General features: G+C 29.5%; 1 protein-coding gene across 14 annotated transcripts in view; it reads right to left on the minus strand.

Moving 5' to 3' along the window:
- Window positions 1-1,889: 1,889 nt before the first annotated feature.
- LOC139481041 (vinculin-like) overlaps window positions 1,890-19,430 on the minus strand; it is a 48,349-nt gene continuing 30,808 nt past the window's right edge. For 8 of the 14 annotated variants that reach the window (XM_071264091.1, XM_071264088.1, XM_071264084.1 and 5 more), the window contains 6 exons: window positions 14,350-14,468; window positions 13,659-13,774; window positions 11,270-11,393; window positions 10,559-10,649; window positions 9,765-9,803; window positions 1,890-4,819 (listed from right to left, as the gene is read on the minus strand). In XM_071264091.1, coding sequence (XP_071120192.1) covers window positions 4,644-4,819; window positions 9,765-9,803; window positions 10,559-10,649; window positions 11,270-11,393; window positions 13,659-13,774; window positions 14,350-14,468 — 665 coding nt within the window. In that variant the 3' untranslated portion in view covers window positions 1,890-4,643. Of the gene's footprint in view, window positions 4,820-7,759; window positions 7,769-9,764; window positions 9,804-10,558; window positions 10,650-11,269; window positions 11,394-13,658; window positions 13,775-14,349; window positions 14,469-19,430 lie in introns of all 14 variants that reach the window. The other 6 variants (XM_071264092.1, XM_071264090.1, XM_071264085.1 and 3 more) reach the window with 2 other exon arrangements.

A 19,430-nucleotide genomic window follows, 5' to 3' on the forward strand; every position in this document is an offset into this window, starting at 1 on the left:
TTTTTATAGAGGCATCCTTCTGTACTATACAGTTCTACAAAGGAGTTGGTTCACTGGTGAGTCTTATCTAGACGAAACGTACTAAATAATAATCCTGGTACCTTTGATACCTATTTACACCACTGGGTCGATGCAACTGCTGGTGGACGTTTCGTCCCCAAGGGTATCACCAGCTCAGTAGTCGGCACTTCGGTGTTGACATGAATATCAATAATGTGGTCATTTTTATAAATTTTGTTTACAAAACTGGATTTGAATTTTTCGAAAAACTAAGGATTTTCTTATCCCCGGCATAGATTACCTTAGCCGTATTTGGCACAACTTTTTGGATATTGGATCCTCATTGCTCTTCAACTTTGTACTTGTTTGGCATTATAACTATTTCGATATGAGCGTCAGTGATGAGTCATATGTAGACGAAACGCGCGTCTGGCGTACTAAATCATAATCCTGGTACCTTTGATAGCTATTCAGTTACTTTAACCTTGATCATTGATCCATGAAACGAGGTCGAGGTCAAGTGAACTCTGTCTGACAGACATATTGAAGTTGCAAGGGACCTATATACAAAATATAGTTATACAACAACGCATAGTAAGTGAGAAATTCACATTACAAAAACAAAAACTGAACCGTGAAAATGAGGTCAAGGACAATTGGCAGCCGGAAACTTCGTCACATGAGGGATCTGCATACAAGGTATGAAGCGTCCAGGTATTTTTCCTTCTGAGATATAAATATAAAGCTTTACACAAATTGTTTACGCCACCGCCAAAATGTATTTATATCTACTTCTCACATACTGCGATTTTCGTCGAAGGCGTGACAACAACTATAAAACACATTTAAAAACCTAAATTATCATTTCTATTTTAGTCTCAAAATATAAGTTTACCTATTATTTTGGGCACTAAAAGGAAAGACAGGCAAAAAACGAAAAGAGTAACCATGACCAATAGTACCAGAATTTCGATGCAACAAATTGTGGGTTCAAAAGATCACTTGTTCCCTCCATTTCATTATAAATAGAATAAGAGTAACTGCTATGATAAAACAAGTTGAACATATCAAAATCAAAGGCAAAAAGTATAATCACAAAAATACTGGACTCTGAGGAAAATTCAAACAGGAAAGTCCCTAATGAAATGTCAAAAACAAAACCTCAAACACATCAAACGAATGGACAACTGTCATATTCCAGCCTTGATATAGGCATTTTCTCATGTAGAAAATAGTGGAATAAACCTGGTTTTATAGCTAGCTAAACCTCTCACTTGTATGACAGTCGTTTGGGAGTTTCTTTTCATTAAATGAAAGTGTAAGGTGTTTACCTATTTCCAAATCTTGTAAATCGATTGGAAAGTGACAAATCTAGATAACAAACAAACACTGAGGGACTCACATGATCTCATAAAGCAGGCCCGGTAGCGTCCATAAGACAAGCATTGTCTACTATTTAATCATCAATCGTCAAGCAAATTCTCAATCATTCAAAGGTCAGCCTAAAATGTGTGATTTTCATATTACCAATATTGTCCACACTACCAAGAAGCAAAGTAGACACTCTTGCCTTCATTTTTCAGATAAAATTCTCTATAGCTTTTTTTAGAACATTTCCTGAACATGTAGTCTTATTGTCTTATTGACAGCATTTATTGAAGTAATGTAAGACGTAAGTAAAAGCTATTGTTGAATTTTCCCTTATTTTAACACGATTAATCCTTTTCCTGGCCTGTTGATTAATTTCCAAGCCTTGCAGTGGATATATATGGTATTAAACTTGATGCATTGATAGAATCTATATGTACATGGAGCATACTAACCATCAGTTGTTTATCATCTAGATGTAAAGGCATTGGGTATAATTAAAACATGAAAATGTAAAAGCATTCTATTTCTATAAAATGTTTATTGGTTGTAAAGTTGTATATCTTGTACAAATAAGCCAATAGCTATATATAAACTAACAACTGGGTAAATATGAAAGACTGTCTATGGTATTGCAAGTCGTTGCTAGTGTACAATTTATATTATTGACTTTTAAATTTCAATTCATTTTGGTTTTTTTTTTAACTTTAAAAAATCAGCAGATTGCTTATGACATCATATTATATTCAATTTTTTTTTTAAATTGAAAGGAGGATAACACAATATTTACTATAGTTATATCAAAAGTTATATCAAAGGAGAATTTCTTTTCGCTTAGGTAAGGTTAACAACATCATAGTTAGGTGGTACTAGCATCTACATATGCTTAATATATGATATTTTAATATATTCCAAAACACTCTATATATATTATAAAATTAAATTGTGCCACTTAATTTGCTTTTGTGAGACAATAGGTCAAACTGTATTCAAAACAACTTATAAATTTACGCATGAACACTTTTTTTAAACTGTGAATTACATTCTTTATAAAGGATTTTAATACCACTGACTATATGAGAATATTTTTCTTTATCATGTTCATTATGATATTTATATTTTAGCTTTATTAACACATAAAAATACTTCTTAAATGTAAACTCTTTCTTGCTTAAAGTTTGCAATAATATCAAATGGATCTCAAGAGGTAAACAAACAAAAAAATAAAAACAGAGGCACATCCAGGGGACATGCCCATTACAGCTGAAATATTTCACTTTTGACTGACACATACTCTAAAAAAATCATTTTTATTTGACATAACATTTAAAAATGCAATCTTTTATTCAATATAATATTCTTTTAATTAAATATTTTCAATCTTTTTTATAAACCATCACTTAACATACAAGCATTAAATCAAATATAAAAGAGAACTTTAGATATTTTCAAATTTTAGTACTACATTTTACAGGACTCAAGTTTTTTAATTGATATTGCTTAGAAAAGAATTTTTCTGGACACAAAAACAAACAATCTTATACTCTGCAGGCAGATTCTTGATACCAAGACAGATCATTATTTCAATTATTTAGTAAAAAAAAAGTGCATAATATCTATTATTAACTAAAAAAAAATCCTATCAAGATATATCCAATCAAAAACAAAACAAATTATAATTAATAATAAAACCAAACAAGCAATATATTAAATAAAACTAAAAATAATAACATCTCAACATGTTTTGTCTCAAAATGTACACTTTATCTCAGTAATACAATTCATCCCAACCAACCTTACATTATCATTGCAGATTAAGTCTTTTTTTTTTAATTATCCAAACCTCAAGGAGAGGAAAAGTTGCTATGTATTTCTGGTAAAGAAATAATGTATAATGTCTATTTCAGTGATAAATGTCTGACAAAACTAGAAAAAAAATTAATCAGATTTTTTTTAAAGTTGTTTCTAACACCAGAATGCCTAGTTTATACAATCCTATGTTAATAAAAATAAAACTCTGTTGGTTATCTTTGCTTTACTTCCCATTATGGCAATACAGATTTACATGGACTCTTTTCATTCAATTTGAAAAAAACCATTTCAGACAGAATTGACATTAGTTTTCAAAACTGTTAGGATCTGTATCACCTTTTACAAATACCATACTTGTAACTTAAATTTAAAGTAATTCATGGCCTGCAAAGATTTCTGTAAGAGTTTACGCAAAAGTGGCTTCAGATTTTATCATTATCATTTTACAAACATGTATCATCATTCATTCTCATTAATATATAAAATTCATCAAATTTGATATTGATAGAAATCTATGTAAAACTACATATTTATTTGCATATTCTATATACATAGCACCATATATTTTCACATGTTTAAATGAACTAAAAACTCTATATACTATTAAATAAACATACCAAACTTTCCAAAATAAAGCATGTTCAAAATTCAAAATGAAACTATTTCACAGGTGGACTGACATTCAAAACAAATTGGTAACTAATATGAATGATGGTATCTTGCTCTATCAAGAGTATTAACTTAACTTGTTTACTTTACAGACACTATCTGAAAAATAGTTAAAGTACTTTGTCTTAAAAAAAGGAATAATAATTTTATCAAATTTTTCTTCAGAAATCTAGTTCCAGCAACTGAAAACAACTTTTAAGTGTAGATAAATTTGGTAAAAACCTATTTGTTCTCAAGATTGAGAACAAAGTTTAGCCTCATGGTATCATGCTCATAGTCACGTTATCCAACATATTGCAGTTATACAATCACCAATATTTAAGGACAATTGGTGTTAAAGTTAATATTTCATAAAGAAATCCCACGAACAGACAGCTGTATATTAATGCTGACAATAAACCCAAATACATGTGTTATATTTATAATGAATGAAAAGTGTGAATAAATATACAATATATGTACCATGCAAAACATTTACACATCTAAAAATGTGGAAAAAATATCAGCAGTCACTAGGTGTGCATATTTTGCTATATCTAAAAAAGCACTAATTTTACATCAAATTAGATGTATTATTCCATGATAACATTTATCAAATTTTTTTATCACTACAAATATAATAAAAATGCTTGACAAAAAAACACATTCTTCCTTGTATATTCAACTTTTCTGTTAACAAATCTAAAACAATGTCTTAAATACTTCTTCTAAGAATATGTAAAAATTATTGCAAAATATATCGCTGATCTTCAGTTGTAATGTCTATCAATTTAAAAATCCTAGCATTGGTTTTCTTAAGAAGTAGTGGTGTACCATGGTCTTCTACGATGCCAACGAATCTGGTACCCAGAGTCTACACGGATCTTGATGGAGGCAGCTTCAGCAGCACGAACTGTTTCCTTCACAGCTTGCATCAGATTCTGGGCATTACCAACCAACATTTCAGTGGCTTCTTGATCCTCTTCTGAACCTATAATCAAAGAAAACTTGGTATGATGATTAGAAACAAGAATATTTACTATAGTTAAAAAAATATTTTACATCAAAGCAAATTGCTACATTTACAAATGTTGGTCAAAAATAAATAAGAGAATATTGATCATCATTTTAAGGTCATATTATATTGCTTGAGTGATTCAAGTTTAAAAAGTGCTCAAGTCTAACACTTCATGCTAAATATGTGAAAACAACAGTAAAATACACCTGTCCTATAGCTGATAAACAATCTCCAAGCAATAAGCTAAGAACTCACTGACTGACATCAAGAGGTGTTGCTTGTCTATAAGTATTTATCACATGTTCTTCAAGTTGTCAAACATTAAATATAACTGAGAATTAATTAGTACATGTATTTTCTTTGAAATGCACAAAATAAAACTTTAAAGTTATTGGTTTAAGAAATATTTGTAAAATTATTGACAATTTTGTGACTGAAAGAATACATTATCCATGGTAAATAACTTAGCATAAATCAGTTCAATTCTGAGGTATTTAAACTGGATATTTCAATACTTTAAACTAAATTTTTGAACTATTTTGAAGAACAAGAAATCAAGATTGATTCCCTTTTATTTATATTTTGATTTTTAATCAAACTTATATCAAAGGTTTATATCAGCAATTTATTAAACAAGTTCGAAAATCTGTTTTTCTTAACTATTGCCCTTGGACAGATGAAATTAGAGCAACACAGGGGCACATGGACTCTGTTCTTTTATTTCACTTGTAAAAGGATGGTTTTCTTAATGGAATTTTAGAATTTTGAACCTGATATTTCTGAATTTTTGTTTTTATATTTATTGAATCAAGAAAATATCAAAGCATTCTAATCTAAGAAACCTTTAATATAAATTGATAAACTTAAAACTGCTTCAGAATTTTCCACTTGAGATTTATTGTAGGTTGTAATGAACTACATGTCTAAGTTTTATTTCATATAAAAGCTTGGTTCTGTTTAGGTGTAAGCATTGTGTACTGAATGTGAAACCCTTCATTTTTTTTCACCGTAAGAAAGGCAGAAACCTACTGTAAAGGAAATGGTTTTTTAAGGAACTGGTTTCACAAATCAAAATGTGAAATTGTTTACTTAATATTATACAAAGCTGAATAATATGTGTATCAAGGTAATTTCAAAGCTGAAAAGATAAAAGATTTAAATCCTTTTGGTCCAAATAAGCTATTTTATCATTGAAAATTTAAAGCTTTTTACATACATTCACTGTAAACAATAAACCACTTGCAAAATTGTTCCATATTTGCAATCATTATACCATTATTAACCAAGCCCAATCTATATAATACTCATTCTTATATGTAATGGTGTATGGAGAGATATAGAAATGGGCAATTTTTTAAAATCATTCATTTCAAACAATGCATGTATAGTCTTGATGAAGACTTATTTTTGTTAGTCAAAATATAGAAATATTCAAGTACCACGTCCAAGTCAAAACAATGCATCATGCTCAACAACAAGACATATGACATAGCATGCTGGGCCGAGAAACTGCAGTTTTAAACATATACATTGATATATGTCCCTGCTAGAGATCTTTAATGTGTATGATTGGTGCTTAAGGTGGTACATAACACTATAGGGAGATAACTCTGTAAAAATCCGCTAAACATTTTAATCACGTTCTTTGGCTAGGGAAATATCAAGCTTCTCAACGAACAAAAATTAATGTTTGTCAAATTGCTATATATCAAATGATATTTTTCTGACCAAGTATGTAGTTTAATTTTTTTGAAATTTTTATATTTTTGTCAAAGGGCCAAAGTAAATATTTTGTCAAAATATTATGAAAAATGAAACGAGGCAAATTAATTTTAGTCAAGGTGTTTGATGCCACCTTAGCTTGTTTAAATCATATTTTTTTTTAAATAAACAACAGTCTCAGCAGACAATACATTTAAAACTTAACATATAACAATAACCACAATATGTAATGATAATGATTCAGGGTTCTACAATATGCATATCAATATTAATTCACTTTTTTCTTTTGGCAAATTGCATCATTTAAAGTGTAAAACATTTACTATAAACCATAACCACAATAAATTTTACTCCTTTTTCCTGCATACCAATTTAGAATTAAACTGTACAACAGTCCCACACTGTTGTAAAGGTATTTGCATGAAATATGAAGTAAGTAATTTTTTAAATGATAAGAATGCATTTGATTAATGAAATTTGTTATCATCTGATCCCAACAAGCAGAGATAAGTAAAATTAGTCAAGTTATTGTAGAAGCCTGAGTTCTTGATATTCTCCTTTCATTAAATATTAAAGACATCACTTGTGGCTTAAACTTACTGGATTCTGTTTCCATGGCAACAGGTTACAGAAGCAGGCAGAAATAAAAACAAAACAAAAAAGCATATATTAGTTGTCAATCAATACAAAGCTATGTACTTTAAAATGATAAACCCAGCTGTATATATTTTTTGTTTTGAAATTCTGAAATACTTTAATAAAATTTCAATAATTTTACTATTTCAAATTAATTTAATTAATGCAATGGAATTAGTATGCATTTATTAAAACTTATATCTAAAACTTTGAAATCATAAATTAATCTTCTTTTGCTTAAATTTTTGCTAAAATTCATGTAAAATGTCTTGTTATTTTTTCAAGTTTGACAATTTTTAGTTCAATGATAAAAACAATTTGCATAAAGGCTTGATAGTAGGTTTATCATTAAAAGAATTGGCAAAATATTCATCATGCATTTAACAAAGCAAAGGCATTGTGTCATTAAAATTGTAGAGCTTGTTGAAAGAAAGAAGTCATCATGATGCTTAATATGCAATGTTGGTTAGTAACATTTGTATTGTCCTGGGTCAACATTCGGGTCAGAGGGTTTCAGTAAAGAATTAAAAAAGCATTAAAATATAAAATTCATACACTCCTGCTCTGTTCATAAATAAAAGACATAAAATATTACTTATTACCGGTATATACAAATAAGAATATGATATGGAATAATTGCCAAAGAGACAATTACTCCACAGAGACGAAAAACATAAAACTTACAACTTACAACTGACACATAAAATTGGTCAGTTACTATATTTTTTTTTGGATCCACACCAACTGTTTATTTCAATTAACTATTCAGAAATCTCTTCATTCCAATTTCCCTGGTAGATTTTCTATCTTGTTTTAACTTTTGTGTGTAGTAAAACACTGCAACATTTATATCAGTTTATTTTGCTGGGATTGAATATAAATATTAGAAGTGGTATGACTGCCAATCAAACAACTCTCCACTAGAGACCAAATCACACACAAATTAACAGCTATAGGTTACCATATTGCCTTCAACAATGAGCAAAGCCCAGACTATATAGTCAGTTATAATGACAAATGTAAATCAATTCAAACAAGAAAACTGACTATTAATGTACAAAACAATGAACAAAAACAAATATGTTGCACAGCAACAAACGACAACCACTGAATTATAGGCTCTAGACTTGGGACAGGGATATACAGAATACTTAAAGTACAGTATAGTTGATATCAATAGAAAATCAGAGCTTTGTCATCGAATATAGGGCCACTTCAACCATGTATTTAACTTAACTAATTTTGTTTGTCTTATTAAAAAGCAACCAAGGGATATAACTAGACCTGTATGCATGATAAATAAGTTACATTACTTGTGTAAGCAGATAACCTGATAGTACCTGTACATAGTGAACTTAATATTTCTTGTTTTTAAAACAAAATTTGAGCAAGCAAAAGTTATATCATTAAGATTTACTTTATGACAACTTTATGTGACTCAACACTCTTATTTCTTTATGATTTATACTATCATGCAAGGTGTGTTCAATAAGTGGAATTGAAAAGGCTTATCAAAGCGTTTGATTCCCAAACATTTTGAAACATTTTAGCCCATGCATTCAAGAATTATACATTTTTGCCATGACGGTATTGGATCTGAACATTCCTGATAAAGATCAATTTCTTTTTTGTATTCCATTGTAGTCAATGACCTTGATAAGGGCATGATTCTATAGGGGAAGAAAAACTCAGGAAGTTGGAAGTATATATTTGTATGGAACAGATGGTTCTTTTGTTTATAAGTTCCTAACTCATGTTGGTTATAGTAATTAAATCAGTGCTATCACATCAATAAAGTCAAATCATGTGAATATTGAATTAGCTGAATATGTAGGAGAAATCACACAACTTAGTTGTTTACCTGATCGCCTGCTGTCTTTGTTAAACTTGGAGGAGGGGAGATAATGTAAAAGGAAATGACACCCACAAGATTTATTTGATTTGTTTTAAGATTTCTTTATATGAAAACAAACAATTAAAGGTCATATCAAAAGCCTGCATCAAAACTTAAGATCAACTCTAAAAAGAGGACTACTTATATTAACCTAAAACGCATTCAATAATTCACCATTTTTTTTGCTCAACTTAACTAGAGCTATTTAAACATTTGTAAGGCATAAAAATCATTATTGCTGGGAGGAAACTAAATACTTCTGTTGAATTTACCTTACATTTAACAAACTAAAATAAACTTCATAGCTTTGGAGAGAAATTGCCAAGTGATTCAATACCTAATTGATAGGAATGGTACTGAATGTATTCCAGAAAGCATAACAACAAAGGGCATGTTCAGATTATAGCAAATTATAGCAATAATCAAGTCAACATATCATCTTGAGGTACCCCTAAATACAAAATTTGAACAGTAGGAACATATTTGAAAAAACATCACATCACAAGGATTAGTGGTGGTCATTATAACGTGCTGGGAGGAAAATCACTGGTCAAAATTGCATTCATTGGTCAACTCTAAATCATCACTACTGACAAACTTTAGGAAAATCTCAATTATTAGTCATCAACTACAAGTCAGGGTCATCCCATGCTAAATTAACTTTACCGCAAGATATTTCACCACCGTCTGGGGCTGGTACAGGTTCTATGGTATAAATAAATCATTATGATATTTTCATTGGTTAAACAACTTTAAAAGTTTCCTTGAAATACAGTAAAGGTCCTGGAGTCCATTTCACAAATAAACTTACAACTAAGATTGATTGTAAGTATAATGCATTGTTCATGACTTACGTTCAATCCTAGTGGTAAATTTTTTTGTTAAACCGAATCCTGATGTTGTAATGGGATATGCCTGCTCCATATTGGCATTTCCTTAAATCTTAAATATAACTGGGTTTATATAAAAAAAGAAGATGTGGTATGATTGCCATTGAGACAACTATCCACAATTAATTATTTTCTTTCATTAAAAGTATACTTAAGGAGACTGATTCATTACTTCAGTACATGCAATTTACAAAAACAAAATTCTGATGATTACTTTTTTTTTTTTTTTTTTATCTTGGTTATAAGTTTGTATGGTAAATTATTCTTTTATATACAATTCTTTTTATCTTCAGCGACTGCCTTTTTAATTTTCTAGATTTATTATGTAACCTGATACACAGAATTTTATGGGAGCATCATCAATACTGACAATAAATAAAACATGGTAAAATAAAAGCTCTATCCAATCACAGCTTAACTTAATAATACCTACAAAACTTCTAATATTTTAAAAGTAATACTAACAAAACAAATATAAATTTTGCACTGTTGTATATATTAGAACTTAGCAAAGATTTAAAATTAATGTAAAAATATTGAAAAGTACAATGTTGATAAATAAGTGTATACCTTGTGCTCCCAACATGGTTGCCTTCACTGTTGATAAAATCTTTAGCTGGGTACCAATTGTCGGAATTCTCTCACAAACTTGCAATAAGTTCTGTTTAAAAGAAAATATATATTTAAATATTTATCAAAGCTTAAAACAATCTTAATATGATTACTGATATCAAAAACATTGATTAACTTACCAGCAATATTTACTCAACTGAGAGATTCTTTTTGGATTTAGTGTACAAATTAGGTAATGGTATTTTAAACTCCATCAAACAAAATTTAACATGGCTAGACATTCCAAAGGACATTATTTGACTAATTTATCATTCTTTATTGTTTTTATGCAAATTTAGGTCAAAAAGGGGCCTTTCTCACATTTCGACATATTGCTCTTCTATATTTCTGTCACCATTAGAAACAGAAATAATGTAATTTCACAGGAACACTTCCTTTTTATCCCCTTGATTAACAACCATGATACAGTAAATTTTTATGGGTTACCAATTTTCGTGGATTTCGTGGTCTGAGTTGAACCACGAAATTAAATGTTCAACGAAGTAGAAATTCTCTTAAGGCTTGTATAAAGACTTTGGTAAAACCACGAAATCAAATATCCAACAAATTACAATATTTAGTCAATCCACGAAAATTGGTATCCACGAAAATAAATGAATCCACAGTATACGATTTTGCTTTTACAAAATATGGCCGACAAAATATTACCAGTCTCATCCTTTTATCTGTACATTCAGCAGCTAACTTCTGTGCCAGTTTGGCCACCTCTGTTGATGACTCAGCTATATTCTTAGCTGTGGCTATCAGATCTTTCTTAGAACCACCTTCACCTCTACAGAAATACAGTCAATTAATTATATAATGCCAAACTTTCCTTAGACGCTTTTTCAATAATAATCACACAATATATTAGGCACTGAGCAATTTTTCAAATTGGTATATATATATTATGATATGTGCTACACTATGATAAATGTAAATGATTACCAAAAAAAATAGCACTACTCTATAACATGATTCAAATAAAATATACGATAATGTACAAAATAAAAGTGGACATTGCCCACATAATAAGTTTTATGAATCTTTTCTTGTTTACATATTTTTTCTGTGACATTACTTTTTAGCAGTAAATGTATTCTAAGATTTCTATATTTCATATTTATAGCCTTTATGTTTTAGCATGTTTTAACTGTATTTTTATTGTATGCAAAGCCAGAGTTGAGAACAGACTATGACAGAATGAAAGTTTAATGTACATTTCAAGAAAATAGCCAATCATGTAATAATCGATACAACATATTAAGATGAAAGATTTTCATTATGCCATTCATTTTAAAGCATGTAAAATGTCTTAACATTATGAACAAGACTATATTTGATTATTTTTAAGATTTGACAAACTTTTTCTGCATCTCAAGCATGCAAAGATTTTGTTTACATTTTTCATGTATTTAGTTATTTACAGATCCTCAGATCAACTGATTTAGGGTTTTAACAAGTATTGTGTTTCATGCATAAGTAAGATGATAGAATTTTGCAATGACTTGTTATTTTTGCTGCATTATTTAATAGTTGATGAAATAATTTTCAGATTTGTTGTCCAGAACTGTTGACTGGTGTCTACCATTATTGGTTGAGTAATCAGACATTATCATGTAAGATATACATACTGAATGTGCACCTGATTTTACACGATGCTATTGTTGTGTGCCTTTTATACATTGTTTACACTAATCAAGACATATACTGTCTAAAATATTGCCTTCAGAAAATGTAAATTACAGGGTATTTGTTTTCATGCTCATAAGGAGTATCAACTTGTGCTGTTTCCTGGAAAAATGTTTGTGACTGGAAGGAAAATCAGAATCAAAGGGAAAGACTAAGAGAAAACACTTTTTTTAATAATCTAATTTTTTAAACTTCTGTCTAGCTGAAATGTGAAAGGTGGTGGATTTTTAATTCCTTAAACCACCACAGAATATTACAAAATGTATTTATAGATCACCTTAGCAGGGTTGAACAAAAAATATTTAACCAATAATGAATCAATGGACATGTATTGTTATCATCAATATATGCATTTGCTAATTTCTTATTGAAAAAATTATATTAACACTTTGATAAAAAAAAGCTCTTTTCTGGATTTACTATCTACTAATAGTAAAATAGAATTTTAAATTTTCTTACAACATAAATAAAGCGGTATTTAAATGGAATTTTTTTTTTAATTTTATGCAATATTCTGAGATGACTCATAAAAACTATTGATTCTTGAATATAAAAGTAAACAAATCACTGCATATTGATTTTATCAGAAGAAATGGCACCTAGTGAATGCTAAATTTGTAGAAAATCTGTTGGATTTTTGTCTGGAAGGATCAAACAGTCTGGGTTTAAACTCTTGTTTTACCGATAGAAGTACAACAGGCTTTGATAAGCATCATGATTTTTCATCTGAGTGAAGAAGATATGTGTGCCACAGCTAAGAAACAAAGAAATTATGATGTTTCAATGCATATATGTTAAATGAGACATTTCAAATAGAAATGTTAATGAAAGACAAATGCCTGAACTAAAGAAGGCAAAAGATTATTAATTTAACCTTTACCTTTCCCAACTGAAAGACATATATACATATATAATTGACTATAAGTACATGTACATACTAAAATGGTGTGATATATATCATAGAGAATCATTAAATATCAATCTAGCAATTGTTTTTGAATGTGAGAGCCCCAATTTCTCCTCGTTTACTTGGATTTGTACTGAACATGATTTTCCAATGTCATCTGAGCATATACATTAGTATGCTTCAGTGGAAACTTCTTTGATCCTGTACTACTTAGAGCATTACAAGTTATTGTGTAGGTCGTTAATCACCTCAAACTAAATCTTCTTCACTTTATAATACACATTTTTGGAAGTAAATCTATTTTTAACCTTAACTTTTATAACATAAACTTTTTTTTTTGCTATAGATTTGATAAAATCAATATGTACATACAGTATAATGATGAAAGGCAATGATTTTGAATATCCCAAGGTACACCCTTAACCCTTCATCCCTGAATCATGATCTATAAAGTATTACCTGACCAACTGACTAAGTTTGGCCATAAGGAGAGCCATTCTTTTGGCTGCAGCTATTATCTCATTATCTTTACTTGACCACTGCTTTGTCTCCATATGGAGGGCATGTGCTGCCATCTACAACATAAAACAATATATGATCATTACATAATGATTAAAGAAGCTTCATGATTTTTCTGTTTTTTTTTTCAATCTAAAATTTTAGAATTTGTGAAATAAATGTGTTCCTTTCACACTTGCAAATTAGTAAATGTAGTTTCTGTAAAGAAACAATTATTGAAAAACAGTATTGTTGTTGAAGAGCTGCCACCGTCAATGGTCGCAAATACAGTTTTAATGGCGACGGGTAGCGGAACCGTTAAACGAAAATTTACGACCGTCAAATCAAAATTAACTGTGGCAACTCTTCAACTACAGTATTATTATTCGGATTTTAATGCATTAAAAAAAGAAATAATACCTTAGAGTTTGAGAAAATGTATAAATTTGAAATAAAACAAATTCTGTGAAACCTCATGAATGAGTTTGGGGCATAGACGTCATTGCTAAACATGATGTCATACAACTTACAAACTGAAGGTAAATTTGTTACTTTTGCCGTTCAAATTTGGATAAAATCACATCAAAGCAGCCATTATTAGATTGTTGCTGTTTTATTTTCAAAAAGAGGTAAGATATATTGCAATACTCACCATGATGGGTTGATTAGCCTGTGGGACAGGGAAATCTTCTTCATCATCTGTATCAGGGGGTGGGGGTCTGGCAGGAGCAGTCTCATGAGGCAGTGGTGGACGAGGTGGTATATCCCCATCTGGAATTAACATTAAATAAACAATCATATTTCAATTAAATGCTGATTAATCAAATAATGAAATTGTAAAAAGTATACACTGGCTGATGGGGTATATGAAGTCACGACTTATCCCCAATCATAATAAAAAATAAAGACAAAACATTATAATCAAAAACATAAGTAATTCCTATAAGCATTTTTTTGGCAATACTGACAACAATTCTATCACATATATTTGTTAAATTTTATATTTCAAAATCACAAAAATTTACAACAAATAAAATTTAACATGAAAATAAATAATATATATTTATTTGAAAATAATGATTCGCTATTTTCAGCCGCTTTGGTTTTATTTTGAAGATGTATGCTTAAAAACATCACTGAGACATCACAAGACAATAATTCAACCTCATTTGGATCTGTATTCATGCAACCTTCACTGAAACTGGTTGCACATTTGTTCAGCACATCCAATGACAGAAACAAAGGTCAACTAACAAAAGTTAAACAAAAAGCCAAGGGAATGTAGCAGCAGGACAACCATTTTTGTTGATTTGATCATTTTTTTTAATTTATCTTACCATTATACAATTTTGAGGAAATGTTTACATTTAAGTTAAACACTGTTATTTTTTTTTCTGTAATAAGATCAAACAGAACTAAGAAAATTTACCTTATACTGATGGACATGTTTGTCTGTATTTCTTTATTTACCAGACTTACCTGTTTGTATATATTTATAATCAGAAATGTACATCAACAGTTTTGATGGGTAATGTTGGTTGTTATTAGAAAACATTTAGCCAGATATACATACATATTGTTTATAGGTTACCATACATTGTGGTATTGTTTTCTATGGAACATTTGCTATTCTGAATAAATAAAATTTGAGTTTGGATTGAGTTTTGATTGATTAGGTGGGCGTGAATTTGGCAGCTGTTGTCCCTTCAATGTGCTTATCTAAAACAGTGAGTCTAGGATAACCATAAAAACATGGGTATTACTGTGCTTATCCAGAATTTATGCCTTTTCAGAATATCAATGGCTAAAATACTTTTTAAATAATCAGTAAAAAATTACATTTAAAAACTGATCCACTAGGCTAAGTAAAAGATTTCAGATAATTACATGAGGACTAAGTTTTCTTTAATACCCTATAACATACAACATATTAGAATCATTCATGATTTAATCTTTCTTGAAAAGAATAGCAGAAACACATGTGCTGAACCTTCAACTGTAACGAAGGTAATGTTATATCTCATACTATATAATGTAATGCTCCATCATGAATATGATCCAGGCATTTTCATTATAATATGATGTATTTGACTCTTCTGTATCAACAAACAAAATTAATACTACATTAAACTGAAAGGTTAGCAATATGGAAGCATTACGATATGGGAGGGAGATAGGAAGAATTCATTATATGCACTACAACATGTTCTACTGTTAAAAATAATAAGTAAGTGTCAATATTTGCCTTCAAGTATAAAACAAAACATTCACAAAATTTAAACAAAAATTAATTTCAACCAAACACCTTCTTTTAACATCATGCAAAGTTGTTATGAACAACATATATATCAAGAAGCAGCAAATTTAAAGTCTTTAGTTTACTGAGCCTGAGTTTAAACCCAGGACATCCCATACTAAATTGCATTCTACTATCATATAAAAAAGAAGATGTGGTATGATTGCCAATGAGACAACTATCCACAAAAGACCAAAATGACACAGACATTAACAACTATAGGTCACCATACGGCCTTCAACAATGAGCAAAGCCCATACCGCATAGTCAGCTATAAAAGGCTCCAATAAGATAATGTAAAACAATTCAAACGAGAAAACTAACAGCCTTATTTATGTAAAAAAAAAAAAACCACTATAGTTTGTTGATATTGGTGTAAATAAAACATAAGATATTATTTGTTAGATACCAATTTTCGTGAGTTTCATGAATACAGGTTAACCACAAATTTAAATGTTCAACTAATGGCAATTTTTTTACAGGCTTGTACGCAGACTTTGGCAAAACAACAAAATCATGTGTATTTCTAACTTCACTTCATTATTGATAAGGAATTGCTATTATGGTTGAACAACCTGCACAATTTTTCCCCTTGGTCCCACTTATGTTTACATTAAAAAGCCCAAATAACATGACATGCTTTTAACAAAAATTTCTTGTAGTTTACACATTTATACTTCAATGGACCTTTCTACTATACTCTACTAAAGTCTCCTGGAATCCTATTTTTGTTGGGAGTGAACGGATATGTCAAATTACTGTTAAAGTCACATTTCAATTTGGGGTCCTCATTGGGGTCCACCTTTAAGTCATGTCGATTTCTTTCAAATAGAAATTCAACGATTGGGATCAATGGGGAAAAAAATTGTAAGGGTTGAGGAACCCAGTGTCTCGCCTACTTTTGCTGTTATTGCGAACCCTATCTTAGTTTTCCATAGATTCACCTGCAAGTTACCTGTCCATTTAAACTTTTGTAAGTTCTATTATCCCATCTAGCAAATACAACAGGTATTGTTCTCTGTGTAGTTTATTCACTGGGACCTTTAAATTTCTTCTAGGAGAAATATATCACTCATTGATTAATTTACCTGACCAAAAAATTATCTTCTTTTTTATTGAAATACTTCTAATAACTCACATAAACTGTATGCAATATTGTATTTATTCAATATTATCATTAATATATTTTCAATCTGTTCAATATAAAATCTGGTTTAATACTAAAAAGTTTATTTCAGACACATTTTTTAGTATTTTCCAATGAATTTACATGTTTTTGTTGTTGTTCATTTGTAGACTTATGTTTATGAAGACCTTAATTTAAAAATAATATTATATTCAATTTTTTATTTATCAAACACACAAAAATATTGAATATTTGATCAGAAATCAACTTTTAATTTTTGAATCAGTATTACAAATGTAATATTGAACACATTAAAAACGAGTTACTCCAGGTATCGAATAAATACAACACCACATGCAGTTTTGTGAGTCGTTACTTAGTATTGGTATAAGTATTTTTTCTTCATTGACAGTTCAATTTTTTACTCAGGTAGATTAATCAATGAGTGATATATTTCTCCTAGAAGAAATTTAAAGGTCTGAGTGAATAAACTACACAGAGAACAATACCTGTTGTATTTGTTAGATGGGACAATAGAACTGCCAAAAGTTTAAATGGACAGGTAACTTGCAGGTGAATCTATGGAAAACTACGATAGGGTTCCCAATAATTGCAGGCAACTAAAATGAGGGAAAAAATCAATAAAAATATTCCGCTTGATACTATCTTTTGATTGTAAGAAGCTTCTGTCCAAGTTTGGTAAAAATCCATGATAGTTTATGAATCTAATAAATAATTTAATAATTAAATGCAGACTGGATGTAATGTTAACTGGAAGAAAAACGAAGTCCATTTAAAAGTAAAATACAGATACACAGGTACAAAGTATTAACAAAATTTTCTTCTAGATACTAGCTTTTGATCATAAACAAGCTTCTGTCCAAGTTTGGTACAAATTAAATAAATAGTATAAGAAAATAATCAAATTTTTTAAAAATGTAACCACAGAGTGGATGTGTTGATTCCTGGCAGAAAATCTAAGTCCATTTAAAGTAAAATACGGAAAAAATGGAATTTTCCTTTTACAAAATTTACTTCCGGATATTATCTTATGATAGTAAACAAGCTTCTGTTCAAGTTTGGTAGAAATCCAGGATAGTTAAAGATAGTTATTAAAATTTTAAAAACTTTAACCACAGAGTGAATGTAATGTTTTCACGCAGAAAATCTAAGTCCATTTATAAGTAAAATACGGAAAAAATGGAATTTTAATTTTACAAAATTTACTTCTGGATATTATCTTATGATCGTAAACAAGCTTCTGTTCAAGTTTGGTAGAAATCCAGGATAGTTTATGAAAGTATTTAAAATTCTATAAACTTTAACCACAGAATGAATGTAATGTTTCCCTGCAGAAAAACTAAGTCCATTTATAAATTAAATATGGAAAAAATGGAATTTTATTTTTACAAAATTTACTTCTGGGTACTATCTTATGATCATCAACAAGCTTGTGTATTAGATTGGTAGAAATCCAGTATGGTTTAAGAAAGTTATTAAAATTTCAAAAACTTATAACCACAGAGTCAGCTGAGTGAATATTTGTGGACGCCGCCACCGATGACAACGGAATGTAGGATCGCTTAGTCTGGCTTTTTCGATTAAAGTGGAAGGCTCGACAAAAAAGGACAAATTTAATTGCAGGATAGAGACAATAAATTTTAAGTGTCTTTAAATATTAGCGGTCTTTGTACTAGGCTTGAAACAGGCATAATAGCTCACTGAAGCTAACATTAGTGATTACACTTATTTGGTAGCTACACTTATTTCGTAGCCTCATACACAAATAGTTGATATTTACAGGCACTAAACAGTTATTGTCTATATTCAGGACAAGGTAGTAGATAAAATTACAAAAGATACCATGAGGTTTCAGAAGAATTAAATGCATCATTCATTAAAATATATGCCTTTAACTTAAAATCTTCAAACCCAATATATAACATAAATATTTTCAAGAAGTTTCTCTCAAAAAACAAACAACAGTAAAGTAAAAATCATCAGCATGCTAAATTATCCTTATTAAATCATTTAAAAGTAGAAATTATTGTGCTTCATTAATTCAACTTTAACTCAAAAATATTTCATATACTGTAAATCTCAGTCAAATCAATTTTTCAAGTTTGCTGAATGTTTCAAGTGCAATGTAAGTTTTCTGCAATCTCAGCAACAGTATTATTGAACACTTTCAAAATAAATCAATTGTCACATCACCTACAATTTCACACATAATTAGCCAATTTATAAAATGTCAAAGATTTTCAACGCCTATAAATTAACACTGGTAGAAAAACAAAAATGTTCAACCACC

This window comes from Mytilus edulis, chromosome 7, assembly GCF_963676685.1.
Source record: "Mytilus edulis chromosome 7, xbMytEdul2.2, whole genome shotgun sequence".
Lineage (NCBI taxonomy): Eukaryota > Metazoa > Mollusca > Bivalvia > Mytilida > Mytilidae > Mytilus > Mytilus edulis.